This window comes from Sinohyriopsis cumingii, chromosome 5 (assembly GCF_028554795.1).
Source record: "Sinohyriopsis cumingii isolate HCF-2022 chromosome 5, ASM2855479v2, whole genome shotgun sequence".
In the NCBI taxonomy this organism is placed as follows: Eukaryota; Metazoa; Mollusca; class Bivalvia; order Unionida; family Unionidae; genus Sinohyriopsis; species Sinohyriopsis cumingii.
Window position 1 is genome coordinate 53,991,189 of NC_142965.1, and position 24,311 is coordinate 54,015,499.

Consider the following 24,311-nt stretch of genomic DNA (forward strand, 5'->3'; position numbering starts at 1 on the left):
GGCAACGTCCAAGAATCTCATTGAACTCTTTTAATGTAAACGGTTTAGAGTAATATAATAGGATGAATGGACCCTTGACCCAGAGAAATCTAACACACTGGTTGACTTTTTTCACTTTCCTCTTTTGAATTTCTCGACATAAAAGTTCTACAGTCACCCATTGAGATTTCACTCTGGCAAGCCCCTGCCAAACTTCTTTGTAAGTCTTCTCTTGCAGTTCTTTAGGTAATGATTCAATATCGCTTTTGAAATGAAGTTTAAATACTGGTCTCGGTGATGTCCAACATTTGACTCCTAGCCAATCTGCTTTCTTCTTCTTCAACGACATAGTAAGTTACTTTAATTTCTCGGTCCCACTAAGGGTAAGTAATGACAATTCGGTGACCAACGAGCATGTTCTAGGTAGGCCGAATCTTGTGGTTCCCAGTGGTGAAGTGACACACCGCAACTGAAGCATTTGACTTTATCCCCTTCGCCCAAGTAGAAAAATCCGGCTCTGGCTAATTCTTCGGGGGTCGGTCCTCCCAGATACTTAGGCCATTTTCCTTTGAACGATTGAAGACGATTTTCAAAGTCGCAGTATTCCGACAAACGCACAGGGAACGAATATTCGTCTTTCACAGGCTCGTTTCTATGAGAGTTGGGTGACATGGACAGGAGTTTGCTCAGGGCTGGATGACATCCGTAGGGAGGTAGACGTGAAGGTGGACATCCACATTAAAAACGAAACCCAGTAAAGTGTCCAAGAGGACGAGCGGCATCGCTTTCGCATCCCTCAGGTTTGACACGCACAGCATCACTTTCCATGATAGGGGTAGTGAGAACAAAGTTCCCATGATGCTTTACGGAATCGCTAAGGTCACAACGTACAGGATCGTTCCCATCGCAAAGCTCACAATCGCATTCCACTTCAGAGGCCCCAAACTTGAATTGTGCCTGTCTGAACTTGTTTTGTGTTTCTCTGAAAGTATTCATCTTGTTCCCTTGGTCTTGGTAGTCACAATGAACTATCGATCTTGACCATAGCCTACCTTTTTATACTAGTCGCAATGCAGTCTCAAGCTTGTACATTGTACCTTTTTTATGTCTAGTTTTGGAAGGTACCGTCTCTAAGGTACCGTCATAATTGTACCGTAGTGTAATGGGTGAAAAGGCCATAGAAAGGTAAGGGCCGTGCGGAGACCATCGAGTATGTTCCAAAATAGCTGAATCTTTATAGATACATAGATCCATTTGTAACTTCATTCCGCAAGCGAAACACTGTACTTCGTATCCCAATCCAGACTCAGGTCCCAAGTAGACAAATCCTGTTCTAGCTAAAACATTCGAAGAAGGTAATCCTTCCCTATCCGTAGGCCATGCTTGACACGTTTCCAATCGACAGGCACAATCACAATAGTCAGGTAAGAAGACCGGAAAATGGTAGGGTTTGAACTTGGAGTTCTCACTGGATTTCTCACTCGATTCTTGCTGTGGCGAAGTCATACTTCTGGTGGGTGACTATCCTCTTACAGCCAATGTTTTATACCGACATCTCCATACGGCAAAGTAAAGTGATTGGGAAGCCGCACTCACTTCTGGTACACGATTTGATAGACTTTTTCCAAGGGTCGACTGACGATGTAGTGAGTGGGTAAACGTACAATCTTGTTGGGCTGATAGGTGGTCACTTTAAAGTGTTCATCCTCTCTAGACTGCAAGGCTTCTTTCAATACCCCAAAGTTGACCACTCGACTGGTGCGATAATTCAGAGTCAATCCTTTCACTTTACACTTCGTGTGCACTTCTCCTTGTTTGTCCCGATATTCGTAGCCGTAATTTTTAGGACCACCACTGACGAAACTTAAAATCTTGTCGTCGGGGTGCTCGTCTGTCCAGGCTCCTAAACGGTCTCCTTCGATGTCAGGGTGATGTTGACTCGGGTGATGAATGCAAATGCAACTGTCCGTGTCAAAGTACAGGACACGTTCCCCTAACAGTTCCAAAGCTTCGTACAATTTTAAGCGAGCATGAGCTGTCACGTAAGCCGCAATGATGACATTTCCAAAGGGGTCGTCTTGTACAAGGTCCAGATCTTCTTCGTAATTGACCAAGATCAAATCCTCGCGAACGACGTCCACGTGTTTCATGAATTTGGTTTTGTTGTGAATCATCTGGAAATAGCGAGAAGGTTCGGTCAAATATTCCGTCTTGGGTAAACACGGTCGTTGTGCCATTTTGCCCCACAAGCAATTTAACATCACTTTGGCAAACGATCGCCTGCCTTCGTTTTTCTCGATATGATCTAAAGTAATGCCTTCTTGTGCCCAGTATTTCTCTTTGAATGTCTTTTGGTCTTCGGGAGTGTGACACCAGGAAGGATAGCCGCTGGCTTCTTCCTTCAGTTTCAAAAAGGCATCCACGTAGTCTGCGAAAATGCCTTTCTGCGTGGGGTCACCCTTGTGGTATTGTTGTGTCTTGGGAAAGTGGCAAATTTCGTACACTTCTAACAGTTGGTATTCCATGTCCATAGCTTTGAACAATTCTACGCTGACCCACGTCCCCGGCAAGGCCCGTTCTTCCTGGGTGTGCTGGCAAGGTTGGTCTTGGTTGCACGTTTCGGCACAAGTACGGCACAAAGGAAACGTCAGTTTGCCTTGGCAATGGTGAGGTAAGACGGGATGGTATAGGTTCGTGGGAGGCAAAACTTTGCACTTGATCAAGCCTTCGTATTGTCGAATGTTTTTCAGGTCGATGTGTTCGGTGAACAATTGTGGGTGCCCTGCAGGAAAGCGACAATATTTGCACACGTAGGGATACAGCGAACACACGTCCAAGTATTTGATTTCTTCTCCTTTCTCTTCGTCAGCTTGGTACAGCAAACAAGTGGCATTGGTCCTTCCTCCGTACAAGCTATCCCTCGGGTTCAGGGGGTCCATAAACTGGTAACTTTCCACGAGGCGTTTAAACTCGGGATCGGTTTTCAAACGGTGATCGTATTCGTGTTCCCACATTTCCAGCACTTGGTATCCTTCCTGTTCTAACTTTAGGCGTTGCTGACAAGTGTCTGGTACAAGTCTTCCATGGTTCGTTGTAAAAACTGATTTTTAGTGCCACGGTCAGGGTCACAGACGGGACATCCATGAAATAAGCAACCGTTAAACTCGTACACGATCTTGGGGTTTTCTAAGTCCCAGCCATCGACCGAACGCGTTCCGATGGTCTTTTCGCCTCCTCCGTTGCGGGCATGCTGAATCCATTTGTCTTCCTTGTCGCACAAGTAATGTAACCAGCGTAGGGCTTTGACCGAGTACTGACGTTTGACATAGTTGGTCGTTTGAGGACTGATGACAGCCACGGTGTTTTCAGGCATGAATCGTTGTCGGTACACTAAGGAACACGCTTTGGCAATGGTGCAAGCTTCTTTCAAAGGATCGACCCCTCCGTGTTCCATGAACAGTTCTCGAAATTTTCCACAGCATCGCCGTAAAATGTCCACGTCGGAACGACAATACTTTAGCATTTCTTCCTGAAAGTCGAAAGGGTCTGAGGCGTGAGCCTGGTACCAAGCGTAGAAAGCTTCTCGTTGTTCGGTACGCATGTTGTCAGGGTCGTAATAGTGAGCCTCAGGTAAATGGGGTAGAACGGTGTGTTGATTGGCTTCCGTAGTGAAAAAGTGTGGAAAGTACCCTTTAGCCATTTCTGTCATTCCAAACGTTTTAGGCATTCGACTCAAAGGCATGGCCAAGTAACTCATCGAATTTTTAAACTGCACTTGTCCCACTTGCATGAAAATGATTTTGGCTCCGTTCAAAGTCAGTTTAGGACGTTCGGTGCCATGTTCCGTATAGTATCTCAAAAGAAACTGTCCATCGTATCCGGAGAAATTGTGAGCCATCACCGTGGCATGGCAATGACAATCTCCGTAACGTTCGATATCCTCTTGACTCCACGTCTTGTCGATGGGGTCTAAGACCCATTGTGCGAAATCGGCTAGCGTGTTCGGCCCTCGAAAGATTTTTTCACGCCCTCCAGGAATTTTTGCTGGAGTGAGTGCAATGACTTTCGATAGTTTCTTGAATGCACTTTTCGCACGCTCGATGAGCCACGCAAAAATTAGGAATGCGAATACCGGTCTCTTGCATACATTCGAAATCGAAAAAGATGAAATTGCCTTTCTTCTTCTTCTTGTGACCATCCTCTTTCTCTGGTTGGTATTGGTACTTTTGCACGTAGCATTGGTGTTCCAAGTCCACGATGTGGTGGCAAATGTGACATTTTTTCTTTCCCGAACATACGTGTTCCTTGGTACTGTTGGTACGTAGACCTTGTCCACACGCGGGACACAATCTCAGCAGTTGACAAGCGCATTTCTTCTGTGAACCTTGTGTTTTCAAATGCTGTTGGTAACAGGCAGGGCTGACAAACGTGCGCAGACAAGTTGAACAATGCACTGGTTCTTGCCCTTCGCTCAGACAGGGTGGAGAGGTCAAACATCCTGAGCATTTCGATCCACAATGCTTGTGTTGCTCTCGATTGTTATAACCATAGTCACATTTCTCACAGCAATAACTGTATCCCATGAATCCAGTGATAATGGTAATGGTATCGAAATGGTCATCGTGATGATAAAGGTGAATGTATTTTCCATCCTTAAAGTCTTTCCCTCGAAACAACAGAGACCCACGCACTTCTTGAGGGTCTACTTTCAAGGTGTAGCGTGGAGCTAGGATATCTTGTAATTTTTGCATCTCAGGAATGCCACAGGGTTCGTCTTTGGGTAAATCGGCTTGTTGTAACAGGATTTCTGCTTTACTTCGTTGTTTGGCTCGGTCCGATTGTTGAATAGTTTTCCAGGCTCTTTTCCATTCTACCGTGTCGTTTTTGTTGGCATAGGTTCGTCCCACCACGATAGCCCTGGCTAAACACATCTGGTCTTGAGAATTGTGAATTTGGACGAAGCTACGCTTAATGCTGCGAAGGTTGTTCACCAATAACATCTTTTTGCGTTGTCCGCTCCCTTGAGGAGGAGAGACGTGGGTCATGTCCAGTGTGGCTTTTCCATCGGTGATGTCAAACTGGTCATTAGATTGTTGCACGTGTTGAATCTTGTCCATGACTTTGGAAGCGGTCAATTCTGCAGGGCTGCTAAACTCGATCCAAATAGGGGATTTCAAAAAGTCGTGTTGTATGGAAAGTCTCAAGCGATCGTCTTCTTTGGGTTGACATTGTCGCTTGAGTATGGTGAGCAAAGAATCCCACATCTCGGTGATGAACCCTTCTGCTTTCTCTAACGGTACTTCGGACTTGAAATCTTTAAACTTCACCGTGTATTTGTAAGCCGTGGTTCTAAATTTTCTAGAGGGACGCTTTTCCGTCTCTCGAATGTCATAGTAATTTTCAGGGTTGACTAAGGGTGGTGAACTTTGTTTAGAGGGTTCGGATTCTGGTTCACTCATGTCCTCTTCAAAATCACTGGCATGAATTTGTGCCAAGACTTCAGCTCTGGTACGAGGCGATATATCACGTCTCTGCCTCTTACTTTCTTCTTCTTTCTTCTCAAATGAATTGGATCGTTTCATCTCGATAGCAAAAAGTCAAATGACTAAAGTTTAAACACCATGGACTAATTTATATTCATAGCAAACCAGCGTATATAAAAGGGTATGTGTCTTGTCTTTTCACTATTCATTTCATTCTCAAACCGAGCACAACGATGGAAGAGACTACACAAATCGAACGTTTCATCAGAGCTTTGCGAGGGGTCATTAGAAAATTCTCTTCAGACCAGCCGACGGACTACTCTCCTTCCTTGCAAGATAAAAGTCAAGATACTTGCTATATCTGTCAGAAGAAAGGGCATTGGTCTTCAGAGTGTCCACACCGTCAAAAAAGAAAAAAAGGGGTTAGAAAAGACAAAAGTCAAGATACCTGTTATTATTGTCAAGAAAAAAGACATTGGTCTCCAGATTGCCCAAAAAAGAAACAAGAGGAGTCAGAAGAAGAGAGGGATTCTTCAGAAGAAGAAGAGGAAGAAGAAGAGGAGGAAGAAAGCAGACAGGTGAAGAAAAAAAAAAGAGGAGAAGAAAAGAAGAAGGGAAGAAAGTGAGGAGGAAGAGGAGGAAAAGACTGTGACGGTGAAGAAGTTCAAAAAACAGAGAGACTAAACAATGAGACAGAAGAAGTGTATGAACTTTTTAAAGTACTGATGTGAATTGTGAATTGAATTGTAAATATTTATAAAGGAATAAATTAGGTATAAAAAGGTAAGTGCCTATGGGTTTTGATTTTAAAATAAGAAGCTACACTCACGCACTCATACACACCTACTATAGGGGTAAAATAGTTTTTTTGAGTTATTGGCAATTGAAAGTCTATCTCTTTTCGAGAGACGTGGGTGGCCCTGAAAAGGGCCTTTTTTGGTGTAGGGGTGAGTTTAAGCAATCAACTTTAACTGTCTTAAGCCTTTGCCACGGCCAAGGCCTACTTCTGGACTGCGTACTGTTGATGATGATGATGATTTGGTTGAAATCACTAAGGGTGGTACGGTAGGCTTAGTCACAGGGTTGGAGTGTTTAGCTCGGGAAGGTCGTATTCTCTTCGGTCGTAATAAAGAAGTCTGATAAATTTGTTTCAGACTTCTTAACTCCGCTAAAATGTCTAACAGTACCGTGACCGTTTGATTTTCACACCCTTGTTTCTTTGCTGCTGCTTCTTCTTCTTCTTGTTTTTTTCTTACCTCTTCTTCTTGCTGTTGTTGCTGTAGGAGAAAAGCTTGTTCCGCTTCCTTTTGCTGTTGTATAAATTTCTCCAATTCTTCTTTCTGTCTTTGTCTAAAATTCTCCACGTGTGGTAATGAAGGAGAAGGTGGCGAAGGTACCGGAATAAATTCTTGCGAGGTAAGTAAATCCACAAAATCCCAATTCACCTCTTCTGAAAGTAAGTCCGGGTTCCCTTGGGCGGTCTCCACTGCTGGTGCACCCCAATTTATCGTTTTCTGAGTTTCCGTCATGTTGAAAAACTGTCGCATGAATTGACTGCGCACAGGCGCTAGCGAATCTATATAAACCACGTGACGTCACAGACTGCTCTCTTCCGATTGGATGCGGAGTGACTGAATTTTGTAACGCGTGTTTGGATTGGACAACGAACTCAATCCGTTTCAATCCTTTCTCTCCCTATAAATAAGTGCAGTTCACTGCATTCCTTCACTTGTTCTCGGCGCCTCAACATGTGGACCGACGTTCAATCTTCCACGCTTGTGTCAACGATGATGTTCAGGACGGACATACCGATGTATGTCCGATCCGAGTGGACAATTGTCCATAGGACCGACACGAGCCTATGGATACGTAGGATTTACGTGGAGAGGCAAGGATGCCTTAAAAGAGTTTTAGTGTATGGACCTACCATTAGACGAAGCCTAAGAAGAAGATGTCGCAGATGCCCTTTATGTTAAGGGCATATTAACATAAACCCAAAGGCCCTTTTCAGGGCCACCCACATCTCTCGAAAAGAGATAGACTTTCAATTGCCTACCCATTTTTTTTTTTGTTTTTTTTTTAAAAAAAAAAATATAGAGACCCCTCCCTATTTCAATTTTCGCCTGTTCCATTTCCATACACCCATCAGGCCTGTTCCATTTCCCATTGATAATCAAGAGGCCCAAGATTTTTTTTTTTTTTGCGTATGTTAAATTCCCTTGAGGCTCAACAGGCCCACGATTTTTTCCCATGTTAATTTCACTTGACGCTATATCCCCCCAGGGGTTTCCGTAATGTTAAATTTCCCATTGACGCTATATCCCCCCAGGGTGTTTTTTAATGCTAATTCCCCTTGACGCTTTGTCGCCACCATACACTACTAATATTATACATGCATTATAACACATTCTATTGTATATATTAATAGTATGCTTGAATTATACAACATTCTAGTGTTTATATCAATAGTATAAATGCATTATAACACATTCGGTTGTGTATATGAATATTATGCACGAATTATACCACATTCAGCCTACGGTCTATATGAATGTTACATACGAATTATGAGTTATTCCGCTGTCTCTATGAATATTATGTATAAATTATAACATATTCGGATACTTTATGAATACTAAATCTCAGTTATAACACATTAAGTCAGTTGTCTCTAAGAATATTATATACGAATTTTAACACATTTTTCTGTCTCTATAAATATTATATATGAAGCATACCCCAATTCTCTTTCTCTGTACATATTATACCTAAAGTGTAACACATTCTTCTGTCTCTAGGAATGTTGTAAATAAATTACAACACATTATGCCATCTGTAAGGTTATGTCATTACTATAATCAAAATTATTCAAAGGCTTGTTCAACATGAAGAAAACCTCAAGGGACAAAGAGAGAACAATCTAACAAATTTAGCTTATTTGTCAATGTAACAATTTCTTGCAAAGCAAAACAAAATATTAACTTTTGACGGACAAATGTCATACCTGAAGTGGACAGAATTCTGAAATTGTGTTCTCTGAATCCAAAATTTATACTAATAAATATAATCAGAGACCATTTACAAGTCATAGCTAACAGAGGTCATTTACAAGACTTATCTAACAGAAACCATGTACAAGCCAATCTATATTGTCATTTATCTCACTTTCTGATACCAACCCTTTCGAGACAGATGACGCGCTCACGATATACACAGTCGCCTTGGTGACTTTACCTCTGGTAAGATTGGGCAATTCATATTTACCAAAGTACCTAGTAAACATGAAAAGAATTATTATTCATAATTTTATATTTTATGATAATTTAGTTGTTAAAAAACCAAAGAAAATAACAATTCTGTAGAAATATACAAATATGAAATTTTGTGGCTTGTAAGGACTTTCAGAAATCAGTATCATGCATATAATTCTGTGAAAAATTCACATTTATTCAGTGTGTCAGGTTCGTTGCTTTTGTTGTTGATACAAACTACGAATACAAATGAATTTCTGTTTACATGAATGACAGCACTCGGAATATCATCGTCTCTCACCGATCTTTGCAATCTAAACTGACTGTGTTGCATTTATCAAAGTGTACGATTTTCTCCAGGTGGAATTTCATCATCAATTTTACAGTGTTGTGACAATGGTACGATTCTTCACAAGGGAGGTAACCCACTATGATGAGTATTACAATATTCTACAATGATTTAACAATCAAAACTATAGCTGTATTGTCATTGTTTGTATTTAATTTTATTTCTGCCGCCTTTCCAAATCCAGCTTGATGACTGCACATCTTACATATATTGGAAAGCAGTGGACGCGTGCGTATTTTTATCAGACGAAAACAAATTCGCATGCAAGTAAAATTTACAGGACATGCTTCGAGTATGGGCAACGGAATTAACGACTATTGTGTGTCAGTAATCCCAAGAGTTGCAATCAGCATGTCACCTACAGCTACATGTCACCTACATCAACATGTCACCTGCATTTACATATCACCAACAGCTACATATCGCCCACATCAACTTGTCACCTACAATTACATAATAAGAAAGCCAATTTCCAAACATCGAAGAAAACAGGAGGAAAGTCGTACATCCCAAAGGTTGTACAGACTTTTCATCTGGCCATGGCAAATCTGTTCTTGACACCGAATCTAAACAATGTGATTTTACGATTAAGTTTCAATCAGGTATAAAGCTAAACATTTGAATGGCGATGAGTACATACGAGCTTTTATGATAAACGGGCTCCTGACTGGCATTCAGCATCACAAAAATTTGTCCTACCGCACTTCTTGCAAACTGTAATCAGATTTAAAAGAAACAGATTTTAGAAGAACATATGTGGTTTTCTTATGCATGTCACATTTTACTTTTGGCATTGCCATGCTTTGTCGTACTGTGGCATGTTTGTCCTGCTTTATTCTGATATGATGTATATTGTCAAAACGGTATAGGACACACGGTACTAATGGTAAGGAAAAATGGGAACCAGCCTGGAAATGGGTGAACCTAAAATAGAGTATATATGGGTTTGGCTGACCAGGATTGGTTAATAATGTAAGTTATGTTTTAGGAAAAAGAATCTTTTGAGAGCTTATCCTAGCTGTAAGTGAAAAAAATAGAGACATTGTTTTATTGATGGAATTTCAGTCCTTTAACAGTCTTGAGTTTGGAACACTCATTACTAAAATTAGCATCTGACTCTTTGGTGCGGAATTGAAAGCACATGTTTCAGACACGTGCAGGTCCAGAAAATGTCCTTGGCTCATATCCTTTTCTCTACAAAGAAGCCATCATCCAGGCTTCATCTATACTGATAAATATAGGTATGATCATAAGCACTGAAAAATTTTAAGTTATTGAATTTTTAATATCATGGAGTTTGCATACGTTTACTATGGGAACTTAATTAGCATCGTGAGTCCTATAGCAAGTTGTATAAATAACAGTATATCAGTTCGTATAATGAGAGTGTGTAAAGTCCTATAATTCTGCCGTTAGTGGTATACTTGCAAGAAAAATTACCTCCTTATTGATTGTACAGAAGCTTGAGCCATAAGAGTTGTATATTGATAACAAAATACAAGCCGTAAATCTGACATGTATACATCGCCGTTTCGAAACAGGCCAATCATCCAAATATGACAATGTGTTTTTGTTGTTCTTTTTATCTCCTAAACTATAGTGGTGAAAGAATTATTATAAACTGAACTCATATGTCACACTTTCCCCTTGTCATTGTCGAGATCCCAGGATCAGTTGAGACAGACAAAGACCGTTTGAAAAAGAGTTATCATGGGTCTAAAATTATCGTTCATACAGTTTGTGTATGAATAAACTTCATGCATGTTTTTCAAAATATCAAGTAAAACCACCAATACATAAAAAATAGAACGATGAGTCTGTTGCTATGCATATTTAATTTGCATAATTTTTTAGTTTTGTATTTATTATATGCTATGGATAATTGTATTTCGGATTCGACTTAGTCCAAACTCAATTTCATTTTCTACCTGACCTGAATCATTGATATTGCTTTCGTAAACAACATCTTAATCTCAATTTGAGTATATAACATCGGAAATACCCCAAGAAATGCCATATCTGCATGTTGTTTACCATATTTTATATTATAATTTTAGTAACAGATCTTTGAATTGTAACAATTTTTATCTTGTAAACATTTGAAACCTTCCTTTATGTAATATCTTTTTTATCAAATGCTAATTGTGACCTGAATTTTTCTAGAACTGATTCATTCGTGCTGTGAGATTTGAACAGAAACAGCTGTACTATTGTTGTGTCCATTGTTTCAGCTGGGTTGAAATTTATTTATTAGAATTATTTAATTCAAGGTTAACTTCTCTAGAAATACAAAGTGCTAAAAAAAATAACCTTCTTGGAAATAGAGACATGGATTTATATTGAAATTCAATCAAGGATATATATATATATATATATATATATATATATATATATATATATATATATATATATATATATATATATATATATATATATATATATATATATATATATACATATACATACGTATATTCTTCTTTTTCTTTCTTTCTTGGATTGTAATATTGTAATTCAACAAAGGTTGTTGGCACATCACTACGACCAATTGCCACCACAGCCCCATCATCCCATCGAGCGTTAGATTTAAGTTGGAATACCACTAAAGCTTTTTTTCTCCACAATTTTAATCATTAGGTCTTGTGTTAGAAATTATATGATTATTTGGGATTTCATTCGAGGTACCGAAAGTTCTTTTTATATATTTCACTGTGTATTCTAGGAAAAATAAATTATTTGCTTAATTTCACAAAACTTGTTGGTTTTTCGCTCTTTTCTGTTGCTTTGTTATATATTATTTTTTCCAGCCACTACCACCCAAACCGTTAATGGACACCCCACGATTCTGACAATATAAAAGATATACACTTAGTTTATGAAGTATTCAGCCTCAGTGGTGCTGTAGGCATCAAATGACTATAAGCACACACAAACGCTCACACGAAGGAGGGAGTACGATACCGATAATTAGTAACTTGAATGTTCGTGTCGGTTACTGAGGTAAAGTTTAATTGTTTATCTTACATTTACAGACGCTGTAGTCCAGAAAGCAGTTTCGGCGCTGGAGGGGCAGTTTTCTGTTGGGCGGTATGATGGACAGGTTGTATTTTCACCTGCTAAGCCATCAGATGTGTTGTTATTCCCACAGAAACTTAACGAATCAATCAGATAACCTGTGGATAGAATAGATAGGCTAGTTAATTTAAATGTACAAATATCATTTAGTAAGAAGGAACGAAAGGGAAAACGAGAACAGAAGGACAGAAGAAGTGATAAAGGGCTAGCGAAAGAAAGAAAGAAAGAAAGTAAGAAACAAATAAGTAAACATGATAGAAAAGGATGCAAGCATGCAGATATGATAAGAAAATATTTCGAAAGACAGATACGATTAATGTTCCTTTCTCAGTCAAATACATTGTAATACTATTAAACACAACTATAATACTTTAACTCTTAAATATTTTACCAAATATTTGATCTTGCTACTTTATTTGTGGACATTACATCGCCCTACACAAGTCCGTGATTATGCTGCAAATTTGAACAGATATCTTCTTTCACATTTCTCGTCATTTATCAGGGTTGGCTCTGTGCCTACCATATGTCTGATCATGTTTGCGTATATATATATATATATATATATATATATATATATATATAAACAAAGCAAGAATACAAAACTAAACAGAGAATCTAAGTTTGGCAAGCGAACGTGATGTCCTACGTATTATTAAAGGGGATTTGTTAGGTATTATTAAAAGCGATTTGTTACGTATTATTAAAAAGCGGTTTGTTACGTATTATTTAAAGCGATTTGTTACGTATTCTTAAAAGGGATTTGTTACGTATTATTAAAAGGGATTTGTTATGTATTTTAGACAATAACCTCTTACATATTATCGAAAGTGATGTCTTATACAATATCAAAAGTATTGTCTCACGTGTTACCGAATGTGATGTCTTTTGTATTATCGAAAGCGATGTCTTACATATTTACACAATATTTAATAAGATCAAAATACATCGACAAAATATAGTAATCTGATTCTAAAAAAGGATTCGGGCAAGACTTAAATAGTCTTACTTAAATTTCATACTTTAACTCTTTGAAAGTAAATTGATAAAGGCTAAAACAAGAAACACTACACAGTTTTGCACGGGAATACTTACTGGAAAATATGAGGTCAAATTTGCGGTATGAAATGTGATACACATGTCTAGAGAAACATTAGACACGTAATTAAACTACGTTATATAATGCACATTTATTGTCTTTACCTTTTATTCAACTATCTCTTACTTTAGCATGTGTACCGAGTGTCAAGTGTGCATTGATTTCTGTCTGTCCTGAAGTTTCCTGAGATCGATCAGCTGTTTGTATGAATTTCTAAATTCCGACTTTCAGCAGTTCTTGACCTGAACTTCTACCCTAAGCAACATGCGTATTTACTCGCTTAAAGGTCGTGTTCTCAGCAAACAGCACATCGGATAAAACACTGACAGATCTGGGTCTATGCAGCTTTTGGAGTATTCAGGAGAAAAATAGCATTGAGTTTGATCTGCCTGCGGATTATGCGACAGAGGATGAGGTTTTATGGTGTTTACAGTTGGACTAGGCTTATAAGGTAATAAATACGGTACCAAGACGTAAGTCATTCTTAACAGTATACTTGTTGAATATACCGGGCATGGTGTCCTCTAGTGTCACTTTTGTTGTTCCTCTGTTGCTATAGCGATGAACAAGACCATATACTCCTTCCCAGAATATGGCCTGTAAAAGCAAATAGGTTATGATAGGTAGCTTTTGGAACCTGAGATATTATAATAAAATTCTGGTTTCTTACATATCCACCCCCCCCCAAAAAAAAGTTCCCTTTTCAATGAAGATCATATGCAAAGGAAAATACTTATTAATCGGAATTAGGTTCCATGAACAACAATGTACCACTTCTCAATCTCCTGCTCTTTCTAAAATTCTTATTTTCCATAGCCTTACATTCCTCTTATTTAAAACAAATTCAACATTTTACTGAAAAGTTTTACTGTCATTTAGCATCAATGCGATTTGTTACACTGATATGAGCTGTGTATGTTTAATTCGCATTGTTTTTGTTAGTATTTTTATTCATTATATGATATGGATAATTGTATTTTTGACTTGACCATGTCCAAAATTTCAATTTCATTTTCTGGCTGACCTGAATCGTTGATTTTTGTTTTGTAAACAACATCTTTATCTAACTTTATAACTGTAGTAACATACCTTCTAATTACAATTAAGATTTTATCTTGAGAACATATGAAACCTTCCAGAATGAAGTTTTTCATATGGCAATAGTATTTTTTTTTAAAAATGCTAACCATGACCAAGTAGAGGAATGTATCATCTTGTTTGTCTAGAAAGTATTCCTTCGCGCTGTGAGATCTTAGCAGAACCAGTTGTATTATTGTTGTGTCTAGTATTTCATTTGGGCTGGAATTTATTTATTAGAATCATTTAATTCAAGTTATTCTCCTTTGGAAATACAAAGTGCCTCCCTCCCCCATGAAAAAAACCTTTTTGGAAATAGAGATTTGGATTTATAGTGAAATACAAGCAAGGACATATTCTTGGATTGTATTATTGTGATTCAATAAAAGACTGTTAACACATCATTACAATATAGGCCATCACAGGCACATAAATTCTTCCAGTGTTGGAGTTTATGTGAATACCAATAAAGTTTTTTCAGAACTTTAATCAATAAGACATGTGTTAGAAATTCTAAGATAATTTGGAATTTAAGTCTCAATACTGTTAAGTTCTTTTTCATTTTTCATTTTATAATCGGGGAAATAAATTATTTTTGAATTTTACACAACTTGTTGGTTTTCGCTCTTTTCTTTTACTTAGTTTAATAACACGGTGTCGTAATACTTGGAAGTTAAGTTTGTAATACAAATCATGACATACTTCTGCGACCTATTCCAACAGTTTCCTTCTCTTCAAAAGCTTTTCTTTTGCAGCCAGACAGGCTAAACTTCTCGACACATTTTCAGATTTCAAATCCGTTAATAAAATTTCTGAAAAATGCAGTCATTTCTGTTTTGTGAAAAAGAAGTCTTCACATTAGAAAGTTCAATAACTGTAATTAGATACATGAATCACTCGAGCAGATCCAGTGACAGCTGCTATATTACAAATTCACTTAATGAACTCATCGGATTGCATCAATTCGTAATGCGAACCCTCTTTGATTTAAACAAAATTTAAAATTTATATTATAATCTATTAAACAAGAGTCTGTCGAAGAGACCGATGCTGTGCGGATAAAAAAGAATTTCCAGGAGTTAATTATAAGACCATTCTTCCTTTTAACTGCTCAGTGTAGGAACCATATGTAGATATTATGAGAATTGACAAGATTTGATTTAATAACTAGCTGTTGAAAGGCCTCTAGTTTAAGACCAGCTGGATATTATAAGCAGTCAACAGCAGAGAAAGTGAACAGAACACTTGCTGGAAAGTCCATTTTTGAAAGATGAATCTTCCTACAAAAATGAAACAAATAAGGCCAATAACGTCAAACCGAAGCCTCTAACTGACCGAGAGTTTCTTTAATTGGGTTAGTTTATTTTGTAACTCTATCTTTTTCGTCTGTGTTTTCAAAATTTGTGTGTTTTTGTTTACCCACCGTGATACTCATTTGTGTTCGCACCCTCTCTGCTGCTGAATTGTGTGAGTAAATAAATCATTGTTATATCAACCTCTCAACCAAATATTTTAACAAGACCTATACGATATCACGATCGAGGATAATGTAAATTTATTGTCATTAATCCGTGTGGAGCAGATTGCGTTTTTGAAAAGATGTTTTTGAACTTCATCATATCCATGTCTCCTGAACACCAAGTCTGATGAATATTTTGTAGAGTATGTGTATCGGCTCCATTAAACACAACTAAAATATTGCAGTTATCTCTGATCATTTTAGGTATGTGTGTATATAGCTGAGTAACATAAATCACATCTCTGTTTTTGTGTCTGCCTCGAGAAAATATCCTGAATTTGATTGTTTGTCCAGCATTACATCATCATATACTACGAGATTATTAATAAATCCATCGAGGTCATCTACCGATGGGGCTTCATCAGTATCGGTGATAAAATCAATATCATTACCATCCTCCTTCAATAATTTTGCATTTTCGTTAAAATCTTTAAGTCCATCTGATCATCAACTGACGAAGCTACTAAATACAACTTATCCCACTTAATCCATCTCATTATCACATTAAGTAATAAGTGCATCTAATAACACCCAGATGGAACTATGATAACTGCTCTGATTTGGTAGCGCTGGATAATGTTTTACTGGCACTTGCTTTCGTGTCGCTGAGAAATCAATGACATCCATGTTATACAAATATAATAAATAATATGACTTTATATTGTGTTTAATATAGATCATCCACCCCCACAAGTGGATTAACAACAATAATAACAAAAAGTAAAAAGCGTGCACGTACAGGCAAGTGTGTGAAATGTGATACAAATAAATATAAATTTATTTCGTCTTGTATGAAGGCAGGTGGTGATATCGGTGTTTCATTAGGAAAATTACCAGGAACTCCATGGGCTAAATTCCCAAGAGAAAAGCATCTTCCTGGATATAATTTTTGTGGTCCTGAAACTCGACTTGATATCCGAATTCACGAGCGAGATCGACCAAGACCTGGAGAGTATCCAATAAATGCAATTGATTAAGCATGTAACGTTCATGATGCAGCTTATATAAATAAGGATTTAGAACAACGACATATTGCAGACGTGAAGTTGATTCACTCGTTAAATTCCATAAAAAATAAATTTTACAGAGATTCATTAGCTAATTGATTGGTAAGATCTGCGATGAAAGGTAAACTTGTAATTTGGAGCTGGTAATTTATCAACCGATTATTGTTAAATAATGGAATGATTTATTATAGCCCAAGAGGATATTGGAAAGGTAGAGCAGCAATTAGTAAACTTGCCTATGCAGCAAATGTTGCAAGTTCCGTTGCCGCAAATTGGTCAGCACGACAGGCAATATGGAAAATTTGTCTACCACCACCTTAAAAAAATCAGTATGCATGTTGATGTCAGCACTCCTAATGAACTTCATCAAGCAGATATCTTACTTTTACCACATGATTCTATTAAAATTGGTAGACCGCAATCACGCACATACAAATACGCGTCGACTGTTGTCGACGTTGCAAGTAGATGTAAAGAAGCAGAACCACTAGCAACTAAAACAGCAGCTGAATATGTATCTGCTTTTGAACGAATTTATCAACAAGGACCCTTGCTATGGCCACAGTTACTACAGGTTGATCCTGGCAAGGAATGTCTTGGTGTAGTATCATCTTTGATGAAAAATATAATGTCAAATTTAGACGAGGACATACTGTAATTCATCATGATCAGGCAATTTTTGAACGACTTAATCGAGCACTAGCTGAGCGGTTATTTGGATATCAATATGCGAAGGAAATAATTCAGAAAGATATGAGATCTCGTGAATGGGTTGCAAGATTACCAAGTGTGATAACTGCATTAAATAATGACAATACTCGTGCAATTTATATGAAACCCATCAATTCGATCACAAAACAAACCTATATCAATGCAACAACATGATTTTTCAAAACAACCAGTATTAGGTAATGAGGCTGTAAGATATTTATATGAACCCAGTGAACTTGAAAGTGGTAAACAAAGAGCGACTGATCTTATTTGGAGTATTACGACACATAACATGTCCAGCGTGGTACGATCTACAGGTAGACCTGCAATCTACAGACTAGATTCAGCTGCTGTTTAACATGGATTTGTACGCGAGCAATTACAAGTAATTCCCGAAGACAAACAATTATCAAAGCTTTCAGTTTTGTAAACTAACACCTCGACGTCGTTTAAATTCAAGACAGGTCACATTTTCGCGTGTATGGCCAACATTACTATTAATTCTGTCTACGGTAAATTGTCTTGAATTACTTTTTTTTAATACTGCCACAACATTACTGTGTTACAGCTTGCACAATGATTATTTAGCTGTTGTTTCAGCGTCATGACAAATTCAGCATCAAGATCAAAGTGGGTGCTTATCTTTTTGTCACACTCTTTATGACTAATTTGTTTTCTTACTACATCATCGTTAGTTACCTGAATTTGATTATCATTTTCTGTGAAAGCTATGAAAACTCTCCGCAACTGAGATATTCTTCTGACTCGAGACACTGCGAAATAAACTGTTTGACCATTCGATTCGATCATTGACGATCCAAATATAAGTATCGGAGATGGTTGATCCTTGTGATGAATGAATCGTCATTGCGTATCCGAGCGTCCATGGCGTTTTGTCTGTAGTTAACGCGCTCTCAACAACACTGACAGGAGCTTAAACAATATCATTTAACACATTTTATTTTCTCTGACGATCCTGGTGTATCAACTTCAATGTTTTGTCGTCGCATATATGCTAGGCGATTACACAATGGTACGGGTAGATTTGAAAATATTTCATTATGTAACTGAAATAATTGTTGTTGAAGTGTATCACGAGCAATCTTTCTACTTGCACCTGTCAAATCAGCTGGCTAAGTAATTTCCAAAAATTGTTTATAGGAGTTTTTGAAATTATTTCACGCATTATTTCACATTGAATTTTATTCGATTGTAGTCTGATTAATTTCTTAAGCTCATTTAATTCTGGATCAAGCGCTCTATGATCATCAGTTATTTCTTCATAATAATATACAAGTTTTTTTCAGTTATTTATGTAGAAACAATACAACAAAAGGTGGTGGTTGACCATGATCGCCACACATTATCACAGCAGTATTTTTTGTCAATAACCAGGCAAGAAATATTTTTAACGTTTCAAATGAAATGATGCATATTTCATGCCAAACAATAACCCAATCGCCCATTCGTTCACGAGTCCATTTATCTCCCTTCAATCGAAAGAATCTGTGATAAGTGCATGATTTAATATTTCGTTATTTTATTTCTCTTGCGAGTCTGTGTGTAGGTGTTAATACAACTATATCAAAATTATGAAATAATTCAATCACACGAGTTGTTTTACCAGAAGCAACAGGTCCATTGAGATAAACAGTCTTATTTCTGGTCACAGGATCATCTACCGATGGCGCAGATAACAATTTTAATATTTGATTTTTTTTGGTAATATATATATCCTTAATTTCAACGTCGGCGGATTCAGAATAAATAAGTATATTTTTCCTGTTTTATTCTCCATTCACTCTATGAATGCATAAGTGCCGATATATAGTTGTTCTAGCAATCCTGTATTTGTTATTGATATAAAATGTATCAGTAGCGGCTCTGACAGCAAACTGAGAAACTCTAGTTATCATCGATAATAGATTTATCAAAACGTACGCGAGCACTGAAGATCCTAAATGAGTAAACTGCGGTGACTCACCATCAATATAACACACACTTGTACCTAATTTAGTTCCGCTCGATAAATTAACATTACGTCGACTTATAAATGTGTTTCTTTTCGTTGTATCAGCAATTATAAAATCGAGTTCAGCATCATCTATAATTAATCTCGTAAAATGTTGTTTATGATGACATGATCCTCCTTGGGTGAATTTACAAGTTATTTTTCTGCCAAGATCTTTTGCGATTTTATTCTCATAATCAGTCATATCATGATTTTCAAACATCAGAATATTTATTTGTTGTGGTAACCAAACTTCTTTCTGCGGACGATATAATATAATTGCTTCACTTACAATCAACGATATAAAAAATTTTACATCGAGCGTATACCGTAATAATACTGTTGGCGCCCACATTTATTCTGAAAAATGTTTGCCAAACCAGACAACAAATCGGATGAATATCTTCGGCAAACTTAAATGAATCTATACAAGCGAATCCAGTCAGGTCAAATCTGGTAATGGTCTATTTAATAATAATCTGGTCATCTCGTGTGTTGGATGTCCAAGTAGTTAGAACACTCTCCCATTCTAAGAAAACTTCCGGGATAACATGCAACCATATCAACCGAGATAGCATCCTTATAATCGTATCTGGTATTCCATAATTCACAGTGTCCGTATTCGACATAAATCGATCTTACATCATTGAGAAAATCAAACCTCGTAGGCTTCCACGTATTTTTCTCTCGAGCAAAATGAGCCGCGACTGATGGAATAGTAAAACAATTACTGAGCAACTGTTCATGTATGACATCGACATGAGTGTATTTTGACGCAATATCTTTCATTTCTTCGTGGAGAGATTTTATACGATGAATATTTCCATTAGGGTGTTTAAACTGATCATAGTTTCCATCATCGGAACTCTGAAATAACCATGCTGATCGTTCTTACTTATTTCGTTAATAAAATCAAATATATCGCGTTGGTAAAATTCAAAAATTCGATTTCGTGGGTATATTATTACCGCATTAGTGCATGCATGCGCATTATGATCAATACTTTCAATCGAAATCCTTTCGAGTGGCACTTCGATTCGTACAGAATCTCTCCGGTTATCGGTTTTATCATTACTGGAGATTTTAATTTTTTTCCTAGCTCAGCGACGTATCTGATAGACGCTCCGGTATCTTTAACTTTTTTGCCCAATCATTCATTATTTTACGTCTTTTATCTATAAAACCATTTCCATTAGTCGAAATTGTAAAATGTTCTGTTACTGATTCGGCTGCATAATTTAGTCTTGACAATATCATCGGTTTTAGATCATGAACGCTGGGTTTATCATTCAGCGAATATATTCCATAAATGACGGCGGTTACAGGGTAAGCTCGTTTATAATACGGTTTGACAATACCAGTCAACAATCCTGTTCTGGAATTTTTATTCACTACGGCGATTTTTTTTATTATGAAGGACAGGGTCACATTTGTCACTGATAATCCAAGTATCGTCTATTTCCTTAAAAAAAATTTACTGTGAAAAATATATTTGATTGTCGAGATAATTAATAATAGTTGCTGCTCGTTGACTGTTCATTCTAGCATCGATGACTTCGTTACTGCGCATGATTTTAAATTTTGACCACATCTGAGATGCACCGTCGTCGCGAATTTCTTTCTGGTGACACGAATACTTTCATTGAGAGTTTCCGTCCTATCAACCATAGTCGTCTTCATGGATCAGGGTTTCGTGTATCAAGATCGAATCTATATTCAGAAGGTTTAATCTTATTCAGGATAATATCTCAAACTCATCCGTATTATAATTAAGACAAATATATATTTATAATGATTTAAACAAAGAATCAGTGTTGTTGGCTATTAATTGGTTCTACAACTCCTTGTAATAAAGCCTGTGTAAACGAATCATGTGGACATTACTTACAAAGTGTACGGGGAGGGAGTTTAAGACCTAAACCGTATTTGAAATGTGGTATTGTGGTTACAGGCAAAACGAGGTTGTGTGTGCAATGTGGTGGTACAAAATACAGAGAGCTGAAAAGATATTAAGATAAAAAACACAACACTGATAATATTTATAAGGTCATAAAAAGTGCAGAATGATTATTCCGCTAGGTTTTCAAAATAATTTTGTAGACAAATAATATTATCATATAAAATGGAGCCAAATTAATTTGTAAAAAATTCTATCATCCAGGATTACGAGGCGTATCGTGATGGTCTATTCAGGCTCTGGAAACTAAAAACAAACAGTCGGTGCTGTTAATAATACTGGTTATCTCAAGTTTACTGCTGAGGAAAAAGATATTTTTGTCATAGATTTGTCTACGAATGTTTTCGGGGGGGGGGTAGCTGAAGACGGTCTTATGATGGATCATATTGATTCAAATCCACAAAAAATAATTCTTTGTGCAATTTACGAGTAATTACACGGATTCAGAATGGCAAATTTAGAAACACTGGAAAATAAAAAGACAATTGCAAAAAGGGCAGTTAAATTCGTTAATTCTTAAACTGGTGAGGAAAACATATTTCAATCAATGAACGCAGATAGCAAATATTTTGAATTTACCCGTGTTGGGTACAACATATCGCAGATAATATACAAAAATCTGCATTTTCTAAGAAATATATACAAAAAATAATATTTTGTTATTTTTAAGGGTGATAAATTTGTCAAGGTAAGCTCTCTCCGGTTGAGTAATTAAGACATTATCTCGCTTGTCACTGCGTAATTGACGGCATTATTTTTTTGTCATAGTAACTAATTATATACAAATATACAATAATTTAAGCATCTTTGTGATAATTAGTATCAGTAAATTAACGAAATTTTGTAATAGTTCAAATTAGTATTTGCACATTTTAACTTTCATCCTTGATAAATTCAGAAAAACACACCGCCCGTTACGTGTACAATACAGCTAAGTTATTTTTAGATCTCTTTGTTATACAGAATTATATGTATTTTAACCATCACTTAGTCAAAGGCAGAAATATATAAAATATATGATTATTTTAACACGATGTGTTCTGGAAAACGTAAATAAATCCACCCCGTGGTTATTATAATGATCATTTATAGGAATCCAGTATAGGTAACTTTACAATAATTTCTGAAACATATATCTATAAGATGTGTCCGTAGCGCAGTTCTAGTGTGCTGGAGTCTCATACTTGAGGTCAGGCGTTCCAGTTCCATGACTGACAACTGTCGGCGGTGGCGATATTTCGCAAATTTTCATTGAAAAAGTGGGTGTCCAGAAAACAATACACCCTCCTCACCTTATCTCCAGGGATTGATTATTGAGGTGTGTGTGCTGAAATCTGTTGAACGTAGAGAAGATCCCGTATTTGTATTGTGCCGTTCATATAATTAGGTCAATGAAGTTAATGTTGTGCTGTACTTAGAACTAAGATTGTAGATAGTGCTGCAAATAGCTTAATACAATGCTATAAATATGCTCCAATATGTACTGTGCCGTCCTTAGAATTAAGACTGTATATACGCTGTAAATAGCTTAATACAATGCTGTAAATATGCTACTGTATATCGTTCTTAAAATTAAGATAATATAAAAGCTGTAAATAGCTTAATATAGTAAATATATAAGTTTTTATTTTAAGTATCTATTTAATATATAATGTATTTAACTTTGAAAACATTAATGTCATTAATTCTGCAATAAAAAATTAAAACATGACGGCATAAAAATTCAACTTCATCCTGAAAAAGGTATTTGTGATTTTAAATCATTACAAACACGAAAATTCGAGGATAGATATACACTACCAGCAGAGTATAGATTCATCAAGCTCATCCAACAGTCTTTGTTCCAATTCTGGGCTACGATAAAAGTTACAGAAGTTAAAAAATTTGTATCGATCTCACGCGCGATTGAAAAAAATTAGATCAGAATTAAGTCACGAATACGAAATAAAAAATTATTAACACGCGTGTGAGGCAGTTGAGAAAGATTATATCAGATTGTGAAGATGAAAGCACTGTCATTAGTGATTGTGAAAGTGAAAGTGCTATTAGTGACTGTAGTAACAACCTCACTAAGGGGAATTGTGAAAGTGAAAGTAGTGACACTGATGAAAATGAAAGTTATAGCAACTGGGGTCCCTGTCGTGGCTAGTGATTGTGAAAGTGAAATATACTATTTATTCAGATTTACTTTCTTATTTTATCTGATTACTATTATTATTATTATTATTATTATGTAATTTTTTTAAAATTCTTTTATCTTTTTGATGAGATTTTCATTAGTTTTAGTAACTATTACCCCATCATCTTACAAAATCTGACTGATTTTCATTCTTATATATAATCATATCTACCCTGTTTTTTGTTGTAATATATACGATATATCCATTAAAATATTTAGCAAAATTTACACCAGCATATTCAGGCTTTAAAATTTCAGAATTTTGAAGAAAATCTTTCATTGCAGCTTCAGCTAAATCCGTCTCTTTAACTTCTTCTTTAAGTTCTTTAATAACATCTTTTCTAAATCTTTAATTAATGCACTTTTTTTTCGCAATTCAGATTTTGGTGCAAGATCATTTTTTATTTCGCCAACACCTTCAGGTATTTCTTCTTCTTTGCCAGGAGGTTGAGCATCAGCTTTTTCAGCCAGAAGATCTCTTAAATTCTTTTTTGTTTGTTTAGTTCTTCTTGCTATCTTTTCAGTTTTCTCAGCAGTTTGTTTTAACGCGGGAAGAAGAGCCTCAGTAACGTCCGCAACTTTTTCAGTAGCTTTAGTAACAAATTTAAATAATTGTG

General features: G+C 36.6%; 1 protein-coding gene across 2 annotated transcripts in view; it reads right to left on the bottom strand.

The window, feature by feature from the left end:
* LOC149799190 (ADP-ribosyl cyclase/cyclic ADP-ribose hydrolase-like) overlaps positions 1-24,311 on the bottom strand; it is a 62,038-nt gene that overhangs the window by 16,881 nt on the left and 20,846 nt on the right. For both annotated transcript variants that reach the window (XM_089958445.1, XM_089958446.1), the window contains 4 exons: positions 13,743-13,830; positions 12,084-12,232; positions 9,703-9,776; positions 8,642-8,734 (listed from right to left, as the gene is read on the bottom strand). In XM_089958445.1, the coding sequence (XP_089814571.1) occupies positions 8,642-8,734; positions 9,703-9,776; positions 12,084-12,232; positions 13,743-13,830 (404 nt within the window). The remainder of the gene's footprint in view (positions 1-8,641; positions 8,735-9,702; positions 9,777-12,083; positions 12,233-13,742; positions 13,831-24,311) is intronic.